We start from the raw sequence: 27969 nt of genomic DNA, 5'->3' as shown, positions 1-27969 counted from the left end.
TATGAGGAAAGTTCCACAAGAACATTTCATTTATTAAAATAATTCCTGTAAACTCTTTCGGAATAATAAAATTCATTTTCCTTGCTTGAGTAGCACGGCAAGTGAAAGTACTTTTATTTCAAGGCACCATAAAATGAGTCTCTCTAAGAACACCTCTGCCTCCACATGTGAAAATCCTAAAAGAAAGAAACAAACAAACAAACAAAGAGACAAAGAAAGAAACAAAGAAAGAAAAACTCCTCATGGTGATCATGACCATCCACAAACTTTTGTTAATTTCGACTATTCAACAGGACATGGGGTACGGGGGGCGGGGGGGGCCAGACACCACTATTATCATCAACAACCCTTAGATCTGTTCTAGGCCCTGCTCAGGCCCCAGAAGGGCAGCGGGACGAACTGAACCCAAGTGGGGCAGGGGACCTTCAAAACCCCAAATCCCTGTAAACGCGGCAGCTCTGGCTGCCTGCCCCCCCCCCTCACTTCTCCTCCTCCTCACTCAGGTTGGCATTCTCCTGGCACGTGGACATCAGCTTGGTTTGCAAAAGAGCCGCTAGTTTTTTGGATGTCTTTTTGAGAAAGGCGCTGCCCGGGTGGGCACTGTTCACGTGCAGGTACAGGTCCTCCTGGGTGGGACCCGTGTAGCCACAATCCTCGCAGACGTAGAGCTTGTCCCGGCGTTGCTTGTAGGCGTACTGCTGCTGCACCCCGTGGATCTTCTTCAGGTGAGACTCCAAAGAGCAGCGCTGGGTGAAGGCTTTGTTGCAGATGTCACATTTGTAGGGGCGAATGCCTGTAAGGTCAACGGGCAGACACATCACCAGTGGGTCACAGCCAAGCCAGAGTCTCCGAACCATGAAGCCATTGAAAAACACGACGCACAAAAACAAAAACAAAAACAAAAACCATGATGCACAACCCAATAGCAAAAAAACCAAACCGCCTGGTTCAAAACCGGGCAGAGGAACTGAATAGACCTTTTCCCAAAGGAGGCATATGCAAAGAGCCAACAGGTACGTGACAAGGTGCTCCACACCGTTGATCGTCAGGAGAGTGTGAATCACCTCCCACCTGTTAGAATGATTACCATCAAAGACAAGAGAGAGCAAGGGTTCTTGAGGATGTGGAGAAAAGGGAACCCCCGGGCTCTGTTGGTGGAAATGTAAACTGACACAGCCATTATGGAAACCAGTATGGAGGCTTCCCAAAAATCAAAAATAGCACTATCACGTGATCCAGAAATCCCACATCTAGGATATATATTCAAAGGAAATGAAAAGAGGACCTGAAAGGCACATTGGCACACCCGTGTTCACTGCATTATTCACAACAGCCAAGAATATGCAAATAACCTAAGTGTCCATCAACAAATGAACGGATCAAAAAGATGTGGTATATATTTATACAATGGAATATTATTCAGCCATGAGAAAGAAGGAAACCCTGCTATTTGCAACATCATGGATGAACGGCGAGGGTATTATGTGAAATAAACCAGACGGAGAAAGACAAATGCTGCGTGGTACCACTTATGTGTGGAAAAGTCAAACCCATAGGAACAGAGCGGATAAACAGTTGCCAGGAGCTGAGGGGTAGAAAAAATAGGGAGAGAAAAAAAGTCAGCCTGACCAGGGATTCAACATGAGAAAAATGATTAAGGCAGGAGACAAAGTATGTCTACAAGGGTTCGATGCAAACTTAGCAAAGAAACACCACCTGGCTTTGGGAGGAAGGGTTTTGGTTTTCCCACTGGTATGCCTTAATGTTTTGATTTTATAGTGGGCAGAGTAAACCTCGTTTCTATTTTAGTTGCGGTTTTCCTGGGAACAAACCCCGTGACAAAAATCCCAGCAGCACCTGTCGGTGAGTGAAGAGGTGGGGCAGCGAGAGGAAGGAGCCCTACAAGGTGGGGACAGCAAGGCAGTCACTGCTGTGGGCGGAGTCCACTTCCACCGGACAAGGTAGAACACTTACCTCTGAGTCATCCTGCCCCTCACGGCTAGGGTCTTCCTCCCACCCCCGCCCCACTCCAGCAGCCTGCCAGGGGCCATCCCTGGGGGGTGCACAAGAACACTCTCAGGCAGAGTTGCAGGTGTGGGCAGCTGCAACGTGGATGGGTGTGCCCAGAAATGGCAGGAGCCAGGGGTGTGGGCGGGACATGGGTGGCATCTGCTATGGTTATGAAAGCGTTCCCCAACTAGATCTCATGCTGGCCTTAGCAATGGGCTAATACTGGTAGCACTTGCCTTCTAGATGGAGAGTTCCCATGTGCCATCTCCACCAGGGAGCTCAGCCTCGTGAAAGCACAGACCTCCCTATTTCCACTAAGAGCATTCATCCTGACTGTGAGGGCAGAAAGTCACATGGACTGATGTAAGTCAGACCTAACGTAGGCTCTAAAGGGCGAGTATCGTGCTGGGGTACAGGGAGCAGATAGGGGGCGGGCCCCACAGTCAGACCATCTTAGAGCCCAGAGGCCAGCTGAGCCATCCCCTACGGGAATCCCCGAAGCCTGAGATGCAAAACTTTAAGGGCATGCCAAAAACTCATCAGTCGAGTGAGATAATATTTCAAAAATCGAAGCACATTAAAAAAAAATCCATAGGACCCAGTTATCAAAATCTTAAACAAGACCCAACAGTGCCATCCTGGAGCTTGAGGCAAAAGGAAAGACGAGCACTCTATGTAGATGTTTTCATGTATTTTTTAAATGGTTATTCTTTTCCCCATAATGTGCTAGCTGTTGAAAAAAATATACTGAACAACTGAAAAGTAGCTGAATTAAAACTCACATTTTAAAATGTTTAAATATTTTTTTTAACACAAAAATGGAATTTATGATGATTTTACTATCCTGGCTTTAATGGAAGCAAACTTATCCAAAGATATTTTCAAAATCTACTTTTTTAGCTTCAAAATAATCTGGAGGATTTCTCCATGTTGGTGACTACAGTTCGGTTTCATTCCTTTTCACAGCACCGTGGTGTTTTGTTGGACGGCTATACCCAAATGCCATCTTTCACAAGCCAGAGACAGACTGACTGCCTTGTACAACCGGTCCTCACGCGTGCTCCTCGGGCCAACAGTCAAACTGCGTCCCCTGGGAGCTTGTAGGAAAAGCAGAGTCCTAGCCCCACCCACCCCACACCCGCCCCGACTAAATAAAATGTGGAACTGTGGTCCTCAAACCCAGGGGGCTCATCAAAACACAGATTCCTGGCCCCAGCCCTGGTGTTTCTCTTTCTGGGACAGGGCTAAGACTCCTGCGTTTCTAGCGTGTTCCCAGGTGATACGGAGGCTGCTTGTCCCAGGACCTCTTTGAGAGTCACCTGTCTAAAGCCTTGCCAAATGAGGTGTGACCAAAATGAACATTTGAGTAGACCCATTACCAGCAAGGAGATTGAATCAGTAATCAAAAAACTCCCAACAAACAAAAGTCCAGGACCAGACGGCTTCACCGACAAATTCTACCAAATGAGGCATGAGGACGGCACTTTGGGGGTCTGAAAGCAGCTCTGGCCCCAGTATTTTCTCTCCCAGGTTAAATGTCCCCACTTCCTTAATGGTGGCTCATGGAGGGGGGACGAGAGAACCCCTCCTGTTCACAAAGTGCGCAGATAATACGGGAAGTTGAAATGGAAAAAAATATCCCCCCCACCCCCATCCAACCACCTGAACAAACCAAATCACTTCCATTTCTCATGCAGTCCACGTCCAGAAGCACACACGTGAAGCATATCCCGTAACACTCAAGCAGAATGCAGGTCGATCTCATATTCCACACATTCTAGAAAACTGCCAGAAGTTAAGAAACTCCTTTATAATCCTCGGCATTGAGCACGTAATAGGTGGTCAGTAAATAATTTTTAAATGAAGGAATGAATGAATGAACCCCTACTGGCCCGGAGAAAGAGATTTCAGAAACAAATTTAAGGAACAGGGCTGCTTTGGGTTTCATGCTCGAGCCCTAGAGGGCTCTGTATCTCTTCAGGCTTTCTGGGCAGGGACAGCAGCTGGCTCCCCCACCTTCTGGCAGAGCAAGCAACAAACCTGATTTCAAACCCACAGCTCATCACAATAGAAATTCACCCAGAGGGGCGCGTGGGTGGCTCACTCGTTAAATGTCTGCCTTCCGCTCGGGTCATGATCCCAGGATGGTGGGATCGAGCCCCGCATCGGGCTCCCTTCTCAACAGGGAGTCCACTTCTCCCTCTCCCTCTGCCTCTGCCTCTCCCCACCCTGCTTGTGGCACTCTCTCTCTCTCAAATAAATAAATAAAATCTTTTTTTTTTTTTAAAGAAATTCACCCAGAGACCAGTTACTCCTTTCAATAGTTACTGGAAGTAACCCACTACTGTTTTACATCCAAACTAAACATGTGGGGAGAACAGTGCACTTACCCCTGGCGAGCTCCTAGCCCCCCAGGAAGGGAAGCTTCCAGTCCTGCTCTAGGAAGCCCCGCCCCATTGGTGACCCAAAAAGGTGATCTGAAGTGGCTGCTGACCAGGGCTTTGCCAGATCCCTGGCCCCTGGCAGAGGTGAGCGTGCCAGGAGCGCATTTCCTTCTGCATCCGACAGGTCAGCCGAGCACTTTCCATGGACAGAGCACCCAACAAGGCCCGGACAGCAAAGACTAGAGATTCCAGAGCCCTCCATCATCCGGATGATATAGAAAGAATGGGAATGACCACTGCGGGTGGGCTTTGCCCAAGGAGTGTGGGATGTGAGCCTGGCTTGGAGGAGAGGGGACTAGCAGACACCAAGATGGATGGAAGACAGCAGACACCGAAAACTCCAGTTCGGGCAATTCTGGCTTCTGCACACGCACTTCCCGTCCCTTCTCTGGAAATAGCACATTCATCCATCATTCACTGGTGCAAGCAGACACTGTCATGCAGCAGCCCCCTGGGGTGACCCTTTCTGGGCTTGGGAACAAACCCCTGCCTCCTGGAAACCCCGTCCCGCCATGAACTCAGGGGTGGGTGGGAGATGAAGGTGGCCAGAGAGGACCCCTGGGCAAAAGAGACTGATGCCAGGGCCTCCCCAACTTCGGGGACTCACCCACCTTAGCGCTCTGGAGCCAAGGCCAACCTTGTCCATGTCCGGAGTGGGATACCAGAACTGGAAAACACTACACCCTACCAGACATCATTAACCTACTGACACCACACAACAAGAGTCCGAGGCCTCTGAAAACCCACACATCACACACCTGCTTCTCATCACGTGAGCCCATGATAGACGGCTGAACCCCTCCATACCTCAGTTTCCTCACCTGTAAAGTGGGGATAACACCCATATCCCCTTGTTAGGCTGCTCTGGGGATTAATGGAGACATCATCTGCAAAGGGCCCAGCACGTATTACGTACTCAGTGGATACAGCTCCAAAGAGTTTACAATCCAGCCTAACACAACACCAATATGCTCTATTCCTAAACTGGCTGGTGGGCACATATGTAGTATTTGTCTTTCCATTGGCTCTCTATATGCACTTTTTGTATTTGCACGCACTTTGGGATGTGTTGTTTATTTCACAGTGGGAAAAAAAAAAAGGGATAATTGTTTTCAATGTGGTCATTAGGTGTCTGGTGGAGAGACCTCCTTCGCCGGCAACCCTTTCAGATGTTGTGCTTTATGGCCTCTGTGACCTCATCCAAAAAATACTGCATTGGGTTATCCAAAAGGATTTCTTCTCTTCAAATTTTCTATTCCTATTACCAAAATCAAGCTTCATATCACACATCTCCAAAGAAAATTCTTCGCTACTGGTGCTTTCTGCTTGCTCTCCTTGCAGTAGCCACGAGCTGCATTACTGAACTTGATACAAACATGAACTTCAGCAAGAAGCTTTTTACAGGCCTCCCTGTGGGAGTGGGTATTTAGGGCAGCCTCCCTGGGAGGCAATGTGGCCATGCCCACCAAAGATCGCCATGTGTCTACCCTTTGGCCCACTTTAGGGAAATGATCTACAGAAAGACTCACAGAGGTAGACAAAGGATGTGTAAGAATATTCGTGGTAGTCTGACATTTAAAAAAGGAAGGAAGGAAAGAAGGAAAAAAAGAAGGAAGAAAGGAAAGGAGGGAGGGAGGGGAAGGGAAGGAGGAAAAAAGGGGAAGGGAGGGAAAGAAAACTCTGAGAATGGAAACAAGTTCATCAGTTGGACAAGGGGAAATCATGGTGCCACCAAATTCGAAATTGTCATAATCTCATATTAAAAAATGCTCTGACAAGCATTAAAAAGAGGTGTATCTGCCCGTGCAGATATGAAACGGTGCCCGAGATATATATGACATGAAAAAAGCAATGTGTATTAACAACTTGGGGGGGGGCGGAAATATTAAATGGTGGTTTGCTTTCTGGTGGAACTTTTAGGGCTTGGCAGGGGGAGGAAGGCTTACTTTTTTTTTTCTTTCATTTTTTCCCCCTTTCGTATTATTTCTTTAGCTATAAAGTAAGTCAAAACGAAATAGAGCAGTGACAGCCTGATGAGCGAAGGAGGTGATCCCACCAGACAGCCTTGAACTCCCTAGGGGTGGAGTTTACTTTTTTCTTTTTCTGCCATCTGCCCCAATCCAAACTTCTCCCAATCTGCATCCCCCACCTCAAGTCAATCCTTCCCTGTAGGCTCCAGACAAAGACTCCATTGTTTCCTCTTCTTCAATCAAGATGGGATTTGTTTGCCTTCCAGTCCCACTCAATGTGGCCCGATGGAAGATAAGGCCAGAGGGCGTCCCAACGGGTGGGGCAGATACCGAAGCTTGGGCCCGTGCCTCCTCCCCACTTCCCGGCCCTCGAAATCTGCTTTCCTCAGCTTCTTTCTCTGGAACTCAAGAAGCTTCTACAGGAATGCCGGGCGCCTTGACCAGACTCCTTTATTCCAGTGTCATAAAGTTATAACCAACATGGGTTATACCTCATTGGCACAACCCCCCTAAAGGCTGCACTGGGGACCCCACAGATGCGTGTGCCCATTTCGGCTGTTGATAGTGGCTTACACTTTCTTGTCTGCATTGGCTGGAGTCATTTTCCGAACAAGAAAAATAAAAGACTTTCAGTAAATGCTGTACTTGTCTGAAGGGCCTGGCACATCTGGCCATACCAGTCAACAATGCCCGGGCCACACCTGACACGCTGTGGCCTCAATGAATGTGGTTCCGCCTCTCCAACACGTGCCCAGGGGCCACTGGTGGTGCTGGCTCCCGAGCAGTGAGGTGGGGCACTTGGTGCTCAGTCTGGCACATGCAAATGCCGGGTATTACGTTTTATTCTAGAATACAGATCCCATCCAACCCCCGCCCCCCACCCTGGAAAAGCAAATCATCTCCTTCCATGGATGGCCATTCTTAGGATGCATCCCAGCTGGTTCAACCTAAACATTTAAACAAATCCAAAAGAATCTTCTCTAAAAACAGGGCCGTGATGTCTTCCACAGGCAGTGAACTGAATATACATTCGTTTCTTTCTTTTTTTTTTTTAAGATTTTATTTATTTATCTGAGAGAGAGAGAGAGCTCGGGCAGAGGGGAAGGGGCAGAGCAGGGAGCCCAATGTGGGGCTCGATCCCAGGATCCTGAGATCATGACCTGAGCTGAAGGCAGACACTTAACGACTGAGCCACCCAGGCGTCCCATGTTCGTTTCTTTAAAGCTCATGGCCCCCTCTCTCTATTTTGACCAGAATCTCCCACACTGGCCTCAGTGGTCCTGTCAACTCCACTTAAATAGAGCAGTTACCTCTACTATGTGTGTAGTGGATTGCTGCTGGTCCCTTTGCAGACCCCCTTTTCTGAGCTAGTGCTTCCTTCTGCATCTATCATGTGTGTGGCCCGCTAACAGCTCCCGGCTGTCCCCTTCTCCAAGGAATGGGCAATGAGTTTCCAGCCCAGGGAAGATGCAGCCCTCAGCCAATGTCTCACTGACACTGAAGTGTCCCCCACTTGCCTATAGTGCTGTTCACATCCCAGAACCCCCGTGGGACCAGGCTGAGGCCACATCTCTGCTCACCCCCTGCCCTGCCCTGTCCCGTTCCCCACCCCGCCACCTCCCTCCAGGTTTCCTCCGACCCCTCCCTTAAGAAATCTTTTTTTTTTAAGATTTTTCTTTTTCTCTTTCTTTTTTGACAGAGAGAGAGAGCACAAATAGGCAGAGTGGCAGGCAGAGGGAGAGGGAGAGGGAGAGGCACGCTTCCCGCCGAGCAGGGAGCCCGATGCGGGGCTCGATTCCAGGACCCTGGGATCATGACCAGAGCGGAAGGCATCCGCTTAACCAACTGAGCCACCCACGTGCCCCCAGAAATCATTTTATAAGAATCACCATCTCAGAATCTGCTTCTAGGGAACCTGACCCAAGACAGTCTGGATTGAAAACAGCCCCTTACTTGCTAATCTATTTTCACAAAATGTTACTTTTTGTGCATCAGTTTCTGTCTTCCAACCTTGAATCAGATGTCATTTGACTAACATCTCCCTCCCCATCACACACACACACACACACACACACACACACACGCGCGCGCGCGCACACACACACACACCCCCTCTGAGTTACTTTTTTCTTGGTGAAGTCATCCAAAAAAAAAAAATCTTAATCTTTTCTTTCATCCACTTGGATATTAAGGTAAGACATTTACAGACTCTGGTTTCCCTGGGCCTCTTTCAAGATGTCTCCTTGTGTTCTGAGTCTTTCCTTAGATGCCTTGTCCCTCCTAGCACAGGACAGGAGGTGATTCGAGGGAAGGAGAGATTAATCCTGGCTCTCTACGCCACTCTCTTTGCCCACCTCATTGATACCGTAGCTATAATTCTCAAAAGAAGGGTCCTGCGATCCCAGGAAGTCTTTAAATTAGTCACGACCGGTCCAATCAGACTCTAAGCAAACCCAGCCTTCACTCAACTGCCGCCTACCGTATCTGTGTTCACACATCTTTGCTTCTGGTCTAAATCGTTAATAACATAAATCCAAACTTCATGTCTTAATCAAGACCCAAAGTCGCAGAATGCTGGTAAGATCTTTTGGAATCAGGAAGATTGTTTACAAGAACTCTGAAAATGTTTGAGAACCCCAAAGTTTTGCTCTTTTTACTAACTAACCATTTTGTGTAGAGCTGGAGAGATGGCAGGGCAGGCCCCTCCCACCAGGACGCCATGGCGGCCCCTCCTGCTGCTGGCGTGGCCGCATCCCCAAATCCAGGAATCCTTTTTCCGTTCGCTATGTCCTAATTTGCCAGTAAGCCCTTCGCTCCTCGTTCTGGTCCCTTACTACCTTAAGGCACATCTCCAGCAGCAAATAAACCAGGGCAGGAAAAACAGGTTCAAGACATTTCCGTAATTCTATTTGTTGATCACTTTAAGAGTCAAAATTATGTTTTGAAAATTTTTTAAACCATTACCTGTAGATTCGATTCGATCTTATAGTCAATGCTGTCCAACAAACATTTAAAATGCAAGCCACTTTGTAATCTTAAAATGTCCAGTAGCCTCATTAAAATAAGTAAAGAGAGGCACCTGGGTGGCTCAGACGGTTAAGCTCCGACTCTTGATTTCAGTTCAGGTCATGATCTCAGCGTTGCGAGATCGAGCCCTGCACGGCTCGGTGCTGGGTGTGGAACTTTCTTAAGATTCTCTCTCATCACTCTCCCTCTGCCCCTCCCTCCCTACCCTACCCCACCCCACCCCCGCCCCTGCACATGCGCACTTTCTCTCTCTAAAAAACAAGAAGAGGGGGAAATTAATTTCAGTGATTTTGTTTAACCCAGTGTATTCGAAGTATTACCATTCCAACGTGGAATCAACATTAAAAACAGGGATGTTTTACATTCTTATTTTGCATTAAATCAAAATCTAGTGTCGGTTTTACACTGAACACCACATCTCAATCGGACCGGCCACATGCTGGGGGCTCTGTGGCTACCTGTGGCCAGGGGCTGCTGTACCCGCCAGTACGGCTGCAGCTTTCCCCCTCCTAGATGCCTCGCCTTCATGGGGTAAACCGTGAGGGTCTTTAGGAAAGCACTAGGTGGAAGGCATTATGATTCACCAACTTCAGTAATTTCCAGCCCCTCTATGAGTCACTAGAAATGTCACCTTTGAGGAGCCAGAGATGCTGGCCATCTCCTTCCTTGCCCACTCTTGTGGGTATCTTGGCGCCAATGAACACACACACACACACTCAAGACTCCCGTGCAACCTGCCCACCCCCAGGCTGCAGTGTGCAGTCTGTGCCAGGCCTGAGTGCCCCCTCACCTCACCTTCTTGCAGGGCAAGCGGGCTTCCAGAAACTGGAATGGGGCAGGCTGGTGAGGCCTCAGTCTCGGGGAGAAACCTGAGTGAGGAAGGCACTGGGAGGCAAAGGGGACGAGAAAGGGACGGACAAAATGGAAGACCATGAACTCCAGCACCAGCCGGTCTGGTTCCCGGCTCCACCACCTATGGTTATCTGACCTCCCTGAGCCTCGTCTCCTCATCCCTTACGTGGGGCTCGCTGACCCCTTTGGGCTGAGATAGCAGCCTAAGTGCTAAGGGCCTGGCATGGAGGAAAGTGACCACTCGTGGCTTGCTGCCATCTGAAGAAGCTGTGTCACCCTCTGCAGGGACTCCCAGCCTCTGCCAAGCCACACCCCTTGCTTTCTAACTCTTCTTGTCCCTAAGAGGACACTGCCAACACCCCGCCCCCACCCCTGAGCCTTTCACTGGGTCACCTCAGTTCCAGCAAAGTCAGTGGCTTCCTGCGTCTCTCTCTGCTTGAGGAGATTCCCCAGGAAACACCAGAGACCTGCAAGGAGCTGCGGGCAGGAGCTGCCTGGGAAATGAGGGTCCCAGGATGGACCCCCATCAAGAAGGGATGGGAGTTACTGGATAAATATCCCAGCTTCCTCACCCCTGGAGCAATTCTGCGGTGCATTCTACATGGTTCTTCAGAGGGTCCCCAGCGGGGTTGAGCCCCTGTTGCCCACAGTGATAACCTGTTCATTAGCTTTCTCTTATTGGCTGTTTTCCCCTCCCCGTCTCCCCTCTGTAGCCCCTCACTGTGTTTCCTGAGATCACCTCCCCAAAAAACAGCTTATACCCAATTCCTTGGGTCAGGGTCTGCAACCTAAACCCACAAGAGCCCCGCCAGCCCACCACTCCCTCAGCATTCTCCTCGCCCCAACCTAAGGTGCCAGCCTAACCACACAGAGACCAAACTTTTACTGATTCACCGGTGCTAGGGACTGAAAAAGAAGCCTAACAGCCAGACCCGGGAGAGTTCACACTACATGATTCCGTCTCTATTACGCTCAAAACCAGGCACAGTAATTAATGCTGTTCCAAGTCACACGGTGGCTCTTGGAGGGAAGAAGATAGTGACACAGGAAGGAGCAGTGACTTCGGGGGGCTAGACGTACGGTAGCCCCCCTCATCTGTGGGTTTGCTTTCAGTGATTTCAGTTACCCATGGTCAACCACAGTCCAGAAGCAGATGATCCTCCTGCTGACCTAGCTTCGGAAGGTCAGTAGTAGCCTAACGCTACGTCATTCAGCTCACTTCATCTCATCACGTAGGCATTTTATCATCTCCCATCATTGCAAGAAGGGTGACTATAGTACGAAAAGGTATTTTGAGAGAGAGAGAGAGACAACGTTCACTTAACTTCTATTACAGTATATCTCTGTAAGTGTTCTGTTTTATTATCAGTTCTTGTTGTTAATCTCTTACTGTTCCTACTATATAAATTAAACTTTATTAGGTATGTATATATATGATATAGAGGGTTTGGTACTACCTGTGGTTTCAGACATCCACTGAGGCCTTGGAATGTATCCCCATGAATAAGGGGGACTGCTGTATTCTGTTTCTTGATCTCGGTGCTAGTTACATGGGTGTGTTCGCTTTGTAAAAATTACTTAAACTCGTCAAACTCTACACTTACGATCTGTGTGCCTTCTGGACGCATGCTACATTTAAATGAAAAATCCACTTGAGAAAAGGTATTTTAAGAAGGAAAAAAGGAACTTCTAAGTATGCCAGCCCACTCTCTCAGGTGGAGGACACTCTTCCCAGGCCGGGGAAACAGCTCCTGGCCAGCACTCTCAGAACACAACAGTGGGATAACGGCTATACAAGAAATCTGAATACACAGGATCAGAGAAGGGCCCTGTGTGAGGACTGAAGAGCTGGGGTCGCCATCCGGATGGAGGAGTGGACACTGTCCTATCCCACCAAGATGCCAGAGGGAACCCCAAACTCTGAAAGGACTTGAGGATCAGGAGACGATCTATCGTAAATTCTATGAGGCTGTAGAGAGAATGGGTCATGAGTAGGATGGGGCTGAATGGCTCAGACCGGACAGGTTTAAATGAGATGAAATGGGATAGGACGGGGAGTTAAAGTTGGGACCCAGACTGTAAGGAGCTTACATGAAGTCCATCAAGATGAGGAGTCTGGATTTCATCTCACCCAGAGGTGGAGAATTTTCAGAAGGGAAATGGCATCCTTAGAATTATCCTCAAAAGATCCCTCTTTTGAGGTGTGGAACTGTGGGCCTCAAGGGGAAGCCTAGAGGCCAGATGTGTCTAAATTAAAACGAATGATGCCTTAACCAGTCAGAAGGGCTGGCTCTAAGAGAGGCCAATGGGCACCCCTAGGATCCTCTGTGAATTGAGCCGATAAGGACCCAGATCCATGCTTCATAGGTCAGGAAACTGAGGAAGGACCAACGGGAGGAAGACACTTGCCAGCCTCACATAGGAGCCGAGCATTTCCTTCTCTTCTTGAGCTCTCAGGAGCTCATTCTGAGACTGGCTTACATCCCAACAAAGGAGCAGAAGACACCAACAGTGAGACCACAAGAATCCATTCTAGCAGTCAGCCAGATGATGGCTGAACTATGCCCCCGGGGAGCCTTGTGTCAGACTTCACAACTCTGAGAACACTTCCAGCCAGTGATGTGTCTTGAGGGACCCTAGAACTTGGGCCATTACCACATCGTACAGAGGCGAAAACAGCGTCAGCAAAGGGCCGTGCCTGGCCCAAGGTGACTCAGGGGGCTGGTGGCACAACCAGGAGGTGAGCCCAGATGCACTGGCCTCAGACACCCCAACCTGCCGTCTTTCCAGAAATACCACACTGCTCCATGCTCCCGATGTGGCTCTCTGGTGGCCAAGGCGCAGGAGCTCCGTGGGCCAGAACCACAAAAGCAACCGCGAGGCCCACGCCCCCTCCCCTTCCTCACCTGTATGCGTGCGGACGTGCCTCTTCAGGTCGAAGGTGTCATTGAAGCCCTTGCCACAGAAGGTGCACAGGTGCCTCTTCACCTGGTTGTGGCACTTGAGGTGGCGGTTGAGCATGCGCTGCAGGCGGAAGGCCTTGCCACACAGCTCACAGCTGTGGGCCGCGGGGTCGCTGCACGTGCCTGTGGTGAACTGGGACAGAGGGGGGGGTGTGTGTGAGGGCCCCGGGGCAGGCGGGCACAGCCGGTGGGCTCAGCCCGGGGGGCACACCTCCCTGTGTGTCTCCAGGCTTGGCCAGGCTGGGGCTCCTGAGCCCTACAACTTCCAAGCGGGTTTGGGAAGGAAATGGCTGGAAGCTCCTCCCCGCGTTCATTCCCCCCTCCTTCCTCAGAACAGACTTCTGATTTCTGGGCACAAGGGCCCCCAGCTGAACGTCTACAGCAAGTCACGGCGGCGGGACTAGTGGGCCAACGGCATATACCCCTTCTGTGGGGGAAGAGGGTGCCCTCTTTCCTGCTTTGCTCCTTCCTGCTGGCCAGAACTCCAACAGCCACCCTGGACCATCGAGGGGAAGCCAGTGCTGAGGACGGGAGAGCAGAAAGAGAGGAGTCCGGGTCCCAATGAGGTACAGAGTCCCCGAAGACAGACACAGTCAATTCCTTCCTCCCTGTGCCTGCACGCCACTCCATCCATCAGGAGATTGGAAACCCTTTCCTCTCCCCTGGGATCTGGGCAGGGCCTGTGTAAGTTCTAGGTCTTAAGACACTTTGCAGCTGGGGCGCCTGGGTGGCTCAGTCAGTTGAGCGCCTGCCTCTTGGTTTTGGCTCAGGTCATGATCTCAGGGTCGTGAGATCGAGACCCACTCATTGGGGCTCCGTGCTGAGGAAGCATGGAGCCTCCTTGGGATTCTCTCTCTCCCTCTCTCTCTGCCCCTCCCCCCCAACGTGTGCGCTCTCTAAAAAACAAACAAACAAACAAACAAAAACGAGAGAGAGAGAGAGAGAGAGAGAGAGAGAGACTATGCAGCTTCTACATGTTCCCTTTTGGAAGCCAGCTGCCATGTAAGACATCCAAGACCACCATGCTGCAAGGAAGCCCAGGCAGCCATGGGGAGGGCAAGGCCACTGGGAGAGGCACTGAGGTGCCAGATAAAGCCTCACTGGGCCTCCCAGCCCAGCCCACGGCTGCCATCAGCTAAGTGACTCTGGCCAGTGCCACCCAGGGTACAGCTGCCTTGCCGGGCCATGCCCCAGCTCCTGACCCACCAAAGTATGAACCCCTAAAATGATCATTTTGGGAAGTGACTTGGTCAGGATCCCACAGCTTCATTCTCAGCAAAATAACCACACCCCAGGCCCTAGGCTTCCAGTCCCATGGTCCCTCAACCATGTTTGCCGCCCCTAAGGCAGAAGCTTGAATCTATAATTAAGTGGTGAAAAACATCAGAGCTGATATATTCATCAAAGTTTTCCTAGTTACCAAATCAAATCCTTTAGAAGCTTGAGCCAATTGCTCTGCCATTTGTAAAAGGGCCTAATAACCTGATTTTCATACAAACATCATTAACAGGAAGAGTTGGTCCTTGCCTGGATCAACACCTCCATGGCCTCCAACACCCTTCCGCTTCCCTCCGCCCTCCGTATTGCCCTCCACTAAGTCCCAGCTCAACCGCTCCCTCCCTGATGCAGCTTCTCCAATTACTGCAGCTTCTGCCCAAACCGTTTTCTGTACCCCTAAGACCAGGGCCCTCAAACCCCGGTGTGTGCACAAATGCCCTGGGGGTCTTGTTAAAACGCAGGTTCTGATTCAACAGGTGTGGTGGAGTCTAGATGCTGCATTTCTAACCAGCTCCCAGGAGATGCCACTGGGGCATGGATTGTACTGGAGACATGAGGCTAGGGTATGACCCTCACACAGTTCAGTACTTTATTCCACTCATTCCAGAGGGTTCCATTATGCATGGATGTTTCCTCAGTGTTCCCCTTGTTTCCTCAAGTAAACGCCTTTGCAGAGGTCAGCAAGTGTTTGTGCACATTCCTGCCCCCCACCCCCCAAGCTCAGACTCAGGCCCGGGCACCAAGAGTGTTGATGGGCAGTGGCTCACAAGCGGCAAAATACAAAGAAACCTGGGGAAGGCACAAGACCCCAGAACACAGTTTTTCGGTCGGCCTCCTCATCTGTTTGGAGCTTAATTTGTCTCAGCCGACATATGGAGTGCCGGGTCTGCAACAGGCCCTGTACTCAGAGCTGGAGGCAGCACAGTCACCAGGATGGCTTGTCCCCACGAAGTTGCCAGTCTAGTGGGGAAGCAGACCCATCAAAAGGCCACTGGTATCTGGGAAGCTCCGGGAGTGATGGACACCTCGGACAGGCACCTACCCCAGGTGTAGAGTATGAGGGAAGGTGCTTCCAAGGAAGTGGGCTCACTCCTCAGCCAGGTAGAGATGAGGAGGTAGAGAAGGGCAATGAATATTCCAGAAGAGGGCAATGGGCAACAGGGAGACTGCATGTGGTTCCACGTGGCTAGCCTGAACCCAAGAGAGCAGTTAATGAAAAGAGCTGGGGTAGCAGGGCAGGGCAGCGTCCTCCTTGGGGCTCTATGTTGGGGCCCTAAAGAAACTCAGTTCTATTCAAAAGACAGAGGGGTCACTGGAAGGCACACAGAAGGATGGCCCCTCAGGGCTTGAGTTGTTGACCCAGTGGGTAGCCACCCTGGGCCTCCAACTGCTCAAACCCCACCTCTGTGTCCTCCAAAGGGGTAAAGCCTGGTCCTCGTCCTGAGGGAGACCCAGATGAGCCCAAGACTTTCTTATTTCTGTCACCAAGATGGGGCAGGTCTTTTCTTCTTGCCTGGAAGTCCCCATTCTGGGCATTGCAGCCCTTGAAGGGATGTAAAAAGACTAAATATGGCCTGGGGTGCCTGGGTGGCTTAGGTCATATTCCAGGGTCCTGGGATCAAGTCTCGAGTCGGGCTCCCTACTCAGCAGGGAACCTGCTTCTCCCTCTCCCTCTGCTCCTCCCCACTGCTGGTGCTCTCTCTCTCTCCCTCATGCTCTCTTGTCTCAAATAGATAAATAAAATCTTAAAGAAAAAGAAAAAAAAGACAAATATGACCCAAGTCTTGGCAAACTGAATACCTGGAGTTTCTCAAAGCCAAGTCTACACAGGAGAAAGGTCACTGAGAGCTGGTGAATGCCTAATAAAACAGAACACAGACAACTGACCCATGTAGTTTGATTAAGAACATGCAAAAAGCTAGAACTCTTCCTGAAGAATGTTCTTAAGGACTTGCCAACTTAAGAGTCCAAACCCAAACTCCTGTTTAAGCCTTTTGTTAAATTCCTATTTTTAAAATTCTCTGCCTGTAATATGGATACCTTCTATTACAGCCCAGGATGAAAATCTCACATCACTGGCATTATTTTGTTTGAAAAGAATAAAATCTTGAAGGGTAGAGAGAAAGGAGGTTAGTGACAATTTAAGGGAGTGCAGGGCCAATGGATCATCTGACCAAGATACAGAAAGCCTTTTAATACAGGGGAGAACATGAGAATGGGGGAGGAGACTGGGGACTAAGCTGTTCTCCTCTGGTTTTCTTGTAACAAAAATAGAAATTCTCCAAGTGTACGTCAACATAGGCAAATTTTCCATTTCTCCATTTTCATATACATCCCCATTCCACAGGATGGCAAACTGAGCCAGCACCAAGGGGCTCATTTAGGGAATCCATGAAGCACTGTTTGCCACCTCTCTCTATCTATGACCAACCCAGCACCCGGACATTAAGGAATTATATTTGAAGGCTTAAAAGGGCCTTGTTGAAAGATGTAAAGTTAATTAAATGGCAAAAGACCATGGCTGATGAAGCCAGCTTCTGCCAGACTATTTCAATCCTCAGAAAGGAAGGACTATTTGTAGGATAAACTCCTAAATGTGAAATTTATCCCAGAGTATATTTCACATGGCAGGTGCCCTGAAATTCTGTCTGTAATGGCAAAAGACCAGGAACTACCTATAAGTCCATCAATAGGGGCTTTAAAAAGATGGTAGAACCATATAATTAAAGAATCTAGAAAAAGGAAACAGTGTCAGCTGTCAGACACGTGATCCAGCCCAGTTAAGCCCCCAGAAGATTCCAGTCGGCTGCCATTTGACTGCGACCACAAGAGAAACCTCAGGCAAGAATGGCCCAGCTAAGCCCAGTTATTCCACAGAACTAGAATATAGTATAATAAATTAGGCTGCTAGGGGCGCCTGGGTGGCTCAGTCAGTTGGGTGTCTGCCTTTGGCTCAGGTCATGATCCCAGGACGTCCTGGGATCGAGCCCCTTGTCGGGCTCCCTGCTCAGCGGGGAGTCTGCTTCTCCCTCTCCCTCTTCCTCTGTCCCTCCCACCCACTCCGTGCCCGCATTGTGTGCTCTCTCTCTCGCTCAAGTAAATAAATAAAGTCTTGGAAAAAAAAATAAATTAATAAATTAGGCTGCTAAATGTGGGGTTATTTGTGAAAGTGCAATAGGGAACTGGAACAGTAAGAGATGTATCACATTCTCTCCAGAGCACCAGACCTGCCACATTTCCTAATGATCTCTTCCAGGATGGGCTGCAGGATACAGACAACACATCTGATTCCTGGAATGACATCCCATGGGCCAGAGCACCAGCAATCCCTCCCCAGGTCACTGGGCCATCTTTACAATGTTTACAGAGGTTTATACCTAACACCCGACCTCCTAAAAGTTCAAAATAAGGTTAACCAATCATACCTATTACTCCACTTTGCAAGTAGTAGACCCAAACTAGTTACATCTTGGCCATCTTGGTTACAAAATGAGCAGACAAGGAATGCTGAGGATCAAATAAAAACCTATACCTGCCATCACCCACTTGTGAGATGTCATTTAATATCCCTGCAACACCATTTCCCACGTGTTAAGTATGGTAAAATGGCGGGGCACCTGGCTGGCTCAGTCCGTAGAGCATGTGACTTGATCTCTGGGTCCTGAGTTTGAGCCCCACATTGGGTGTAGAGATTAGTTTAAAAAAAAAAAAAAATGAGGGGCACCTGGGTGGCTCAGCCGGTTAAGCGTCTGCCTTTGGCTCAGGTCATGATCCCCGGGTCCTGGGCTCGAGTCCCATATCGGGCTCCCTGCCCAGCGGGGAGCCTGTTTCTTTCTCTCCCTCTGCCTCTTTCTTGCTCTTTCTATCTCAAATAAATAAATACAATCTTTAAAAAAATGATAAAATGGTATTAGATGAGCCATCTTCAGCAGTATGAAGATCTAAGGGCAGAGTCTTTTTTCCTTTTTCTTAAGTTCAAGCCTGCTCCGCCACTTAGTCTGTGGGGCGTAGGCAGGTTACTCCCCGTCTCTAAGCCTTAATTTCATCACCTGTAAAATGTGGACAGTATCTATATTTGCCTCTTAGGATTGTTAAGGAATTAAGTAAGAAAAGCTAGTAAAAAGGACCTGGAGGGGGCGCCTGGGTGGCACAGTGAATCAAGCCATGAACTCAGTTTTGGCTTTCAGCTCCAGTCACGATCTCAGGGTCTTGAGGTCGCCCCGAGTGTGGCTCCATGCTCAGCGTGGAGTTTGCTTAAGACTGTCTTTGCCCCTCCTGATTGTGCTCTCTCTCTCTCTCTCTCTCTCTCTCTCTCTCAAATAAAATAAATAAATCTTAAAAAAAAAACAAAAACAAAGGACCTGGAGATCAGTAACTCATATACCTCATAGACCAGATCCAAAGTTCTGTGATCCTGAATAAAAGGTAATTGGTCAAAATCTCTTATTTCTCTGTTGCCCTTTTGAATTTCTCTCTCTCTGATGAAAAAAAAAAGGGAACTAACCTTCAGTATGAGCTGCCAACCCCCAGTCCTTCATCCACGACTCTGAAATCCAAACAGCTCTGAAAACCAACATTCTCACATATCTCCCTTTGGCAATACAAGTGGGCCCGAGCAGACACGGAGCTAGGCAGACTTCATCCCATTTGGTGTCAATATTCATGTGTTTTGATACGAAAATTACTAATGTGTTTAATTATAGGGTACTGCTCCAGACCTGCTGGGGGTGGTATATACACCATGCTACCTTCTGGAAAAGCTCAACAGTTTCACCCTGAATCCAAAATTAACACTTCGCAAAAGGCTTATTAATGAAATGGGGGAGCTACCATGGATGGTGGGAGTTGACATCGGTCTGGGGATTAATTCAGGGCAAGAAAGATGAAGAGAGACTGAGTGATTCTCCAACCCCATGGCTGGGGGGCGCTTTCTTGCTTGCTGTCCTGTTTTCTGCAGGATCTCGACTTTCATTTTAAAAAACACACAGGTTTCCCTCTAGTTCTAAAAAAACAAGTCTTTGCAGCAAAAACAAACCAATCATTGTATCAGGGCTGTTGAAAACTGCAGGAGTGTCTGGGGAGGTAGGGACTTTGGCTGGCCCTCTGACCAACATCAAAGCTGGCTAGGGTCACTTACCTGTCAAATTTCTAAAGAAAAAAAAATCCTTTATTTTCTGTTGATGCTTCCGCCAGACAAGTTTATTAAATTATTAATGGTCCTATTTCCTGTGGCAGAGTACTGTGAAGGTGGTGGCCATTTGGATAAGATTTCCACCGATACATTTGCTATGCTTCAGCATTAAAACATGCTAAGCGAGGGGCACCTGGCTGACTCAGTAGGTAGAGCATGGGACTCTTGATCTTGAGGTCGTGAGCTAGAGCCCCATGTTGGGCATAGAGATTACTTAAAAAAAAAAAAAAAAAAAAACAACGACAAAAAACCATGCTAAGCATATTGTCCAATTCCCTTGGGATAAAAAATTCCCTCCTGGTCCCTGTACCACTCACTTCTTTAGGGTTCACAACCCCACAATATGGTAGAATGGAGAACGTTCTCAAATGCAGAGATAATGAAGAGAATACAACCTTATAATCCAGAAAAAAACTGAGGCTCCAAGAGAACTAAACTGCCCTTGGTCACATGACTTGTAGGTGCCCACGCTGAGATTTTGGATGTGGCCTGTTATCTGCAAAATCTGTGCCTACACTTCCCCTAGACAGGTCCATGGATCTGGGCATGATGTGGGGGAGAGAGAGGGGATGAATCCTATTGTTTGTCTCATATCATGGTGAGCAATAGCTTCATGTCAGACTGTCAACACTAATGGCTGAAGTGTCAAAGATACTCCCCACAATGCAATACAACAACCCTAAAAGGATCCTTGGGTTGGACTTTGCTACTAAAAACTGTGTCAGATTCAAGGAAACCCCTCTGGGCTTTCCCCTTCTTTCCTCGAAAATGAGGGGATTGGACCACACAAGCTTTAAAGGTCCCTGTAGTGAATCCTATGGATGGACACTCTTCTCAGCATCTCTTCCTACTTTTTTCTGGTGGGCCTTCCTGTGCTGCAGAGGCTAAAAAGCTACAAACTACATTTCCCAGACTCCCTTGCAGCTGCGGGTTTTAGATGTGACTTGGGTTCCACCAATTTACATGCACTATCAGGAGATGTGAATTTGGGCCAGAGTTAAGTGGGCAGAGCATCATGATGCAGGAGCAGGCACCCACAGAGGCAGTAGGCTGTAGTTCCCTTACTGGCCCAGTTCTGCACTGTGGCTCTGGGATTACAGCCTGGTCTTTCTTTAGTCCATTCATTACCCTATCATTAACCATGCTCAGCTGAAGCTAACTACCATGGATTCTGTTGTCTACAACTAAACCCACTTCACCCATGTTCAAATTAAAAGCCAGTGCGATTAACACTTATATGGTTCTATTTTTCCCCTCCTAATTAATTTAGCCTATTTTGAGCATCTATTCCAGGTATTTTCTGAGATCTATGTTTCCTTCTTGTTTCCTATTTCCTTCCAAATGCTGTCATTTACATCCAGGGACTGCTGACCCCTCCCCCCCCCACACCTGTATTTCTGTTCTGTGTTGACCCATGTCCTCCTATGAGTCAGGCATTACTGTACCAGATGCTGGGGATACAAGCCCAGTAGGAACATTCCCTGCCGTCGGTGGGTCTAGAGTCAAGAAGAGGAGGAGTCTGGTCAGCCAAATGTCAGGCACATGGTCAGTGAGTTACAATGGGGGCGGGGGTGAGGGGCAGCCAATTCTGTCTCAGGAGATAAAAGACAATAGGTAAGGAGTTAGGGACAGAGCTTATGTTCCCTTCCAAATATCAAATGGATGGGTTTTTAAAAACCCCTTAAATCATGATTCACAACAATATTTTGAAAATAAACAAGTTGGCCATCGCTGTAGAATTCTGGTGAACCAACAGATTAGCTTGAAAACTGGTAAATAAAGGGAATCTTACTTGGCCTTTCCTAAATGAACTGCCTCACTGGGAACCAAACAGCAGGTGAGGGGAAATATATCTCTATACAAGAGTATCAGCTAAGAAATGAAGGACAATATCACAACCCCTAATAACCTAAAATATTTAGACCCTGACTATCAACAGCTGCTCATATCACAAAGAGACAACCAAATATTGTGTGCTTCCTGATGTTAGTAGATGACCCTCCCCCCGACATATTTTTTAGCTAAAATAAATACCCCTGAGCAAGCATCTAAAGCAGTGTTGTCCAATAGAACTTTCTGCAATGACAGAAACGTTCTAATCTGCACTGTCCAATACAGTAACCACTGGGTCTCATGTGGTTACTGAGCACCTGAAATGTGGTTACTGAGCACCTGAAATGTGGCTGAGGAACTTAATTTTTAATTTTACTTAGTTTAAATTTAAATAGTCACACGTGACTTTGGCTACCAGAGTGGGCAGTGCAGCTACAGACCCAACTATCCATTTAGAGAAAACACAGAAGACCAAGGAGCGTTAGACTCCGTGGTGATGCATTCCTCAAAATCCAGATTGTTAGCAACTCTCCAAGCAAATTACTCATCTCTTCAATAATTAACTTGTAAGGACACGGAAAAGAGATGGAGGGAACATGGACAAATTATGAAAGAACTGAAAGACATGTCAATCAATTACAATGTGTAGACATTGTGTGGACCTGATTCAGCAAACTGAAAAAAATATGAGTTGATGAGACAATTAGCAATGTGAACACCGCTCTTAATGTGGGTGTGATCATGTATTTTGGCCTTTATCTACTACAGGCACATTCTGAGGTGTTTATAGTTGAAGTAATGTGATAAATGAGATGTGCTTCAAAATCATGTATTGGGGATGGGCGGGGGTTGGACGGGCAGGAATAACCATGGATTACTGGTTGTTGGGGTGGGTGACAAATGATAGGAAGAAAGGAAAAAGACTACCGCATATTCCTATGTCCGGCAGGACTCGAAGACTTGGACTACAGAGCCAGGTAAAAGGCCAGAATTCCTTCAGAAGGAACTCTACACTCCATTCCTTGTGAAGTATCCTTGGGAGAGGCCAAAGGCCGAGAACAGAAGGAAAAAGGGGGAGAAGACAGATTCACCGGCTACTCTACACCTCCACCTGGGTCCCACCAGCCACTGAGTCAGGAAGGAAAAATGTCCGCCAAGTAACTGATTTAACTTCAGAGTTACTTAGTTCCGATAAGCCTTCAAAGGAAGGGCCATGGTGATCAGGGTTTCTGGGGGTCTCTGCCCCACAGTCACAGGCGATTTGGACAATCATTTGAAAACGGCCAACACCACAGAAGATAATTCTGGAGGCTTGGAGTATCTTAATACCAAAATGTCTCCTATTTTCGGATGGAGGCTGAGAGGGAAAAGGAATCTAAACATCCTCAGTAAATAAATGGAACTTCTCTGGAAGCTGTGCTAAAATTGAGGAGCTAACACTATACCCCATCCCCCAGCCCCGGGGCAGCATGTAGGCAAGATCATAGAAATAAGACTGTGGTTTATGTATTCCTTTAATCCAGGGATCCAATGGAGCTGTTTGCCTGGGACAAGAGACAGCTCCTCAAATGTTGGTTAAGGGACTGGATCTTTTTTCCCTGCCACTTTCTTCCCAGGGTAATCTGGGAGTCCTGTGAATGGGACAAGCAAAAAGAGACTTAAAGCCACCTGGATCTGTCACTACCGCCTTCTTAGATACACATGATCTCTCCACCTCAATCTGTTTGGAAAATTACTGAATCCTCGGTAGTAAAGAGAGAATTTTGCAAAATGCCCTGAGGCACACAGTCATAGGCCGATAGGCTAGGAAAGGCCGGTTTCCTAACCAGCACCTGCAGCTCCTTTCCAGATCCACTCACCACCAGCACAGCCACATTGGCAAATCCCTTGTCCCCACTGTAGGCAACAGAATATTGGAGGACCTTAAGGAAACCTGCCGTACATAACTTTTTGCTAACTCCCTACTGGCAGTTCACACATGCACAAAAGTGCTAGACTCTCTGCACCCCTCATTCCATCTAACCAACCCTTCTGAGAGGCCGATTCTATTGCTTTTCCACCTTACAGGTCAGGGAAACTAAGACTCAGGACAGATAATGTATCCCTAACACAGCTGGTAAGATGGACCCAACTGAGGTCTTCCTTCTCAAAACCCTTCCAGAAGCCCTCCTGTGCCTGTGCAGGAGCATCCACACCTCTTGGCTTGGCCCCTTCATCATCTCGCCCTGGCCCAGCTCCTCAACTCCCACTCTTCTCTCTGACCCTACCAGGTCCATTATCCATTTTCAGGCACTAGAACTTTGAGTCCTTTACCTACTCAATCTTCGGGCTCAACCCATGCCACTGCCCTAGAGCCCGCCTCTCCCTCTTCTCCACTGCCCTCAAATCCACACCAAGAAACCTTTCCCGGCTCAGAATGTATTACATCTTTGCTTGTGCTTTAGCATTCCCTTTGCTGTAACAGAGTTAATAATATTTGTGTCTCTCCACCAACCCATATAATTCTAGCTAGAGTTAATGGGCACCTACCACGTTCCTCTCTTCACTCATTTATTATGTTTACCACTCTATAAGGTAGGTATCATTATTATTCCCATTTCACAGACAAGGAAACTGAGGCCCAGAGGGATTAGCAACCTGCCCAAGATCAGGCAGCTAAAAAGTGAGCCTAGAGGCTTAACTGTTACTGCCAGATGATTCTAGAACACCAGGCAGGGAACATTTTTATCTCCTGGCTGCCTGGCACGCAGCAGGCACTCCATAATGTTAGATGGGATGTTGCCTCTCTGCGGGGCACTGGCTCAAACCTGCCCCTCCCCTATAGTCCTCTGAACCAACTAACTGCTCAGTGGGTGTCTTGAAGTCATTCAAACTCAGTCATTATGCATCATATATGGGCCTCATACTGGATTGGCATTCCTTTTCTTCTGGTTAAGAATTAAGAGAGCAGCAGGTTTTGCATAGAACTCTAGAATTAGGAAATATGCTAAGTCACTGGCGATTTGGACAATCATTTGAAAACGGCCAACACCACAGAAGATGATTCTGGAGGCTTGGAGTATCTTAATACCAAAATGTCTCCTATTTTCGGATGGAGGCTGAGAGGGAAAAGGAATCTAAACATCCTCAGTAAATAAATGGAACTTCTCTGGAAGCTGTGCTAAGGTTGAGGAGCTAACACTATACCCCATCCCCCAGCCCAGGGGCAGCAAGTAGGCAAGATCATAGAAATAAGATTGTGGTTTATTTATTCCTTTAATCCAGGGATCCAATGGGGCTGTTTGCCTGGGACAAGAGACAGCTCCTCAAATGTTGGTTAAGGGACTGGATCTTTCTTCCCTGCCACTTTCTTCCCAGGGTAATCTGGGAAATTGGGGGACAGAGGGGCAAACTGACTACAGTCAATCCCAAAACAACGTTGCAATTGTCCTTCCAGCCTGGTGATAAATATGCAAGTGGGACACTTTGTAGAATTTCCTGGAGGGCAGAGCTACCAGCCTCGGGCAAACTGTCCCCTCCCACTTAACCCCATCTGGCCCAGAAAAGCCCTCAGGCCAGCTGACTTTGAACCTCAGCAGTCAACTTTAACACCAAGCAGCTTGAGCCTAGCAACCTTTAAAGATGTCTTTCCAGAGGATTTCGGCTCCAGCCTCTAGCCTCAATTCATAACCAAATGCACCCTAGCCAACCCCCAAGCCAAACCCCAGGAACCAGTAATATGCATAGGAAGGGATGGCCTCGCCCAGGAAAAGTAACCTGGTCTTACCCAATCCACAGCAAACACTAGAGTTCCTCCTCCCCATCCCCCCATCCCCCGCCTGGGCAGCAGGGCTGAAGGACCGCCTTGGCGCGCGCAAGAATTCTCGCCCACCACCCAGGGCCTGGAGCCCGCAGAGTCCCACCAGGCTAGGAAATGGGGTCATGTGACTCCTAAAACACCACTCCCTGGCTCCAGCTGACTAAATCAGTGGAATGAGATTCCTTAATCTTGCGGGTAACGGATACATTTGAGCAGGCGATCATGGAAGTTCTACCCAGAAAAGCCAGATGAATGTCCCGATAAGATGTCGCTTACAATTCTAGAAGACTGGGGGCGAGGGAGGGGGGGGTTGAAGAATGATAATGCAGGGTAACAAACACTCCAACCCACTGGGGGCGGGGCACTGAGGCAATTTGCAGTTGAACCCCTTTATCCATCAGTTTAATTCAAGATTTGAGAGAGATGACAAATTTCAAGTGCCCAGCACAGACCTGCAGTCTAACGGGCACTTCATAATTGTCAATGGGAAGAGCTGTTATTGTGAGAGGTCCACTGTGTGCCAAATTGTCTCCACTGCCTCCAGAACGCAAGGAAGTGTGTGAAACTCGGAATTCTCATAGCGCTAGGAATGCGCCGCAGAGAATGGAATTCCTGAGAGCCTGGGTCCCTCCTTTCCGAACCCGGGAACCCCGACGGCCTGGTGATTCTTCAAGGCTCTGCACAGAGAATGGGCTGCTGGAGGGAGGAAGCTGGGCCTGGGTCTTTTAGGCAGTTCCAGAGGCCACCCCCGCGGACCGTGCCGGCTCAGGAGCCGGCCTCCAGGGCTCAGCTGCGCCGGCCGCTGGCTACCCAGCAGACAGGAGGACGCGCCGAGCCGCCCTGGCCGAGACCCAGAGGCAGGTGCAGGAGCGGCGCAGAGGGCGCACTCGGTGCCCGGGTGCCTGGGTGCCCGGGTGCGCGGGCGGTCGCGGCAGGGAGGGGCGGGGGCTCCCAGAGCCCGACGCCAGGGCGTGGTGCAGGTGGCGGCGGGGGGCAGAGTCAACACCGTACCTTGATTTTCGACCTGGCGACCGGGCGCTGCATCGCCGCCAGGTGTCCGCCCGGGCCCTCGGCGTCGCCGGGCTCGGGGATTTCGCGCTCGGGGGCGCGCGGGGACGAGCTGCTCTCGGCGCCTCCAGGCTCCCCCGCGCTGCTGCTGCCGCCGCTGCTGCTGCTGCCGCCGTCGCTGCGGCAGTCCTCGGGGGGGTCGTGGAGCAGACGGCCCAGGCCCACTGCGGAGGAAGGGGCGGCGCCCCGACACACAGACACGCGGCGTCAGGCCCGGGCGTCCGCGGCAGTTTGACCTGCGGGCGGTGCCGCCGCCGCCGCCCCGCCCTGGACCTGGGCACCTGGCCAAGTGGGCAACACGCGGGGGTGGGCCAGCGAGTCCCCGGCCGGGCCTCCGGAGCGAGCACGGGGTTCGGGGGGGCGGCTCCTCGGTTCCAGTCCCCGCGCCCACAAGGAACCGAGGGCCTTGCGGCCGCGGACCCCGTGCGCCAAGTTTCCTCTCTCTGGGATAGGGGGTTAGGGGTCTGACCTCAACCCACCTAGCCCGAGGGGATGACGGATCCAGGTGCAACCCCATGAGGACATGGGACTGAGAGTAACCCCTACTGGCCTTCCGTCTCCCCTCCAGGTTCACCCCGGCCCGCGCGGCAGCCAACGGTCCCGCCGCCGGGCAATTACGGGCGCCCACTAGGGGGAAGGGGGCGCAGAGCGTCCCGGGTTCCCCAGCCTCTCACTCTCGGTCTTCCCGCTCCTCAAGGACCCCCCTCCCCGCCCGCCCCGAAAGAGGGGGCATGAGGTGGGGAGTCCAGCCCCCGCCGAGGAGCTGAGGGGACCCGACCACCCCTGCCCCCACCTCGGGAGTCCCGCGCCCAGGCCCGGCCCCCGCGCGACGCTCACCTGGGATGTAGGTGTCTGCCCTTTCCTCATCCGGGAGCTCATCCCAGCTGCGGACGGAGACCCCGGGGCTCCTCCTCTTCACCAGGAAGACTTTGGGCATGGTGTGGCGCCCCCTCCCCGGCCGGCGGCCCCTTCCTCCCGGCTGCTCCCCGCTAGAAGCTGCGGCAGGGACTCGGTCCCCGGCTCCCCGCGGCCAGAGCCCACCTTCCCGCCTAGCCTGCCCTCTCCCTCCGCCCCCCGCCGCGGCGCGGCCCAGGCCTCTCCCCCGCACGCCCGGCGACTCCCAGCCTCCAGGCTCGGCGACACCTATGCCTTAAATCGCGGGTGAGACCACGCCGAGGAAAAAGTTTCATAAGGTGGAATAGAAAAGGCACCAGGAAACTTGGGAGTGAGCATGCGCCCTGCAACATAACGGTGTCAACAAGCTCGCTACCTGTCCGACCGGTTCCGGCGGCCGGGGCTGCCTGTTCCAGCCCTTCCTTAGGCATGAATGTTTGCAAAAGAATTTAACGTCTGATTCTTCCCCCCCCCCCTTTTTAAAAAGGGAAGAACGTTTTTTAATCAACCTCTCGCCCCAGTTCCCATCACATGCACCTCCGGGCTAACTCTTAGAGGTAAGCCGCCAGGTCCGCTTCCCAGGGCATCCATCCTGAGTTGGAGCTTCCTACGAGTTGCACCCCCCCCTCCCCGCCCCCAG

General features: G+C 49.9%; 1 protein-coding gene across 3 annotated transcripts; it reads right to left on the bottom strand.

The window, feature by feature from the left end:
• Positions 1–90: 90 nt before the first annotated feature.
• OVOL2 (ovo like zinc finger 2) lies at positions 91–27835 on the bottom strand. 3 transcript variants are annotated; one of them, XM_027622749.2, is made up of 4 exons: positions 27273–27835; positions 26379–26599; positions 13210–13399; positions 91–793 (listed from the first exon to the last, which is right to left on the bottom strand). In XM_027622749.2, exons 1-4 carry the CDS (start codon positions 27370–27372, stop codon positions 480–482), a joined length of 825 nt encoding a protein of 274 aa, XP_027478550.1. In that variant the 5' UTR covers positions 27373–27835; the 3' UTR covers positions 91–479. The 3 variants fall into 3 exon arrangements, with proteins under 3 accessions (XP_027478550.1, XP_027478551.1, XP_027478552.1); XM_027622750.2 differs by lacking the exon at positions 27273–27835 and adding an exon at positions 26915–27046; XM_027622751.2 differs by lacking the exons at positions 26379–26599; positions 27273–27835 and adding an exon at positions 19049–19127.
• Between the last annotated feature and the right edge of the window lie 134 nt (positions 27836–27969).

This window comes from Zalophus californianus, chromosome 8, assembly GCF_009762305.2.
Source record: "Zalophus californianus isolate mZalCal1 chromosome 8, mZalCal1.pri.v2, whole genome shotgun sequence".
Classification (NCBI taxonomy): Eukaryota; Metazoa; Chordata; class Mammalia; order Carnivora; family Otariidae; genus Zalophus; species Zalophus californianus.
The sequence above is the reverse complement of the archived record's forward strand: the minus strand, read 5'-3'. Positions and strand labels throughout refer to the sequence as shown.

Excerpts from the sequence above, each read along its gene's own strand:
- OVOL2 (XM_027622749.2), bottom strand. The coding sequence starts at position 27,372 with ATGCCCAAAGTCTTCCTGGTGAAGAGGAGGAGCCCCGGGGTCTCCGTC. Across the intron at positions 13,400-26,378 it reads TCGCCAGGTCGAAAATCAAG|TTCACCACAGGCACGTGCAG; the intron begins GTACGGTGTTGA and ends CCTCTGTCCCAG. Across the intron at positions 794-13,209 it reads GCACGTCCGCACGCATACAG|GCATTCGCCCCTACAAATGT; the intron begins GTGAGGAAGGGG and ends TTGACCTTACAG.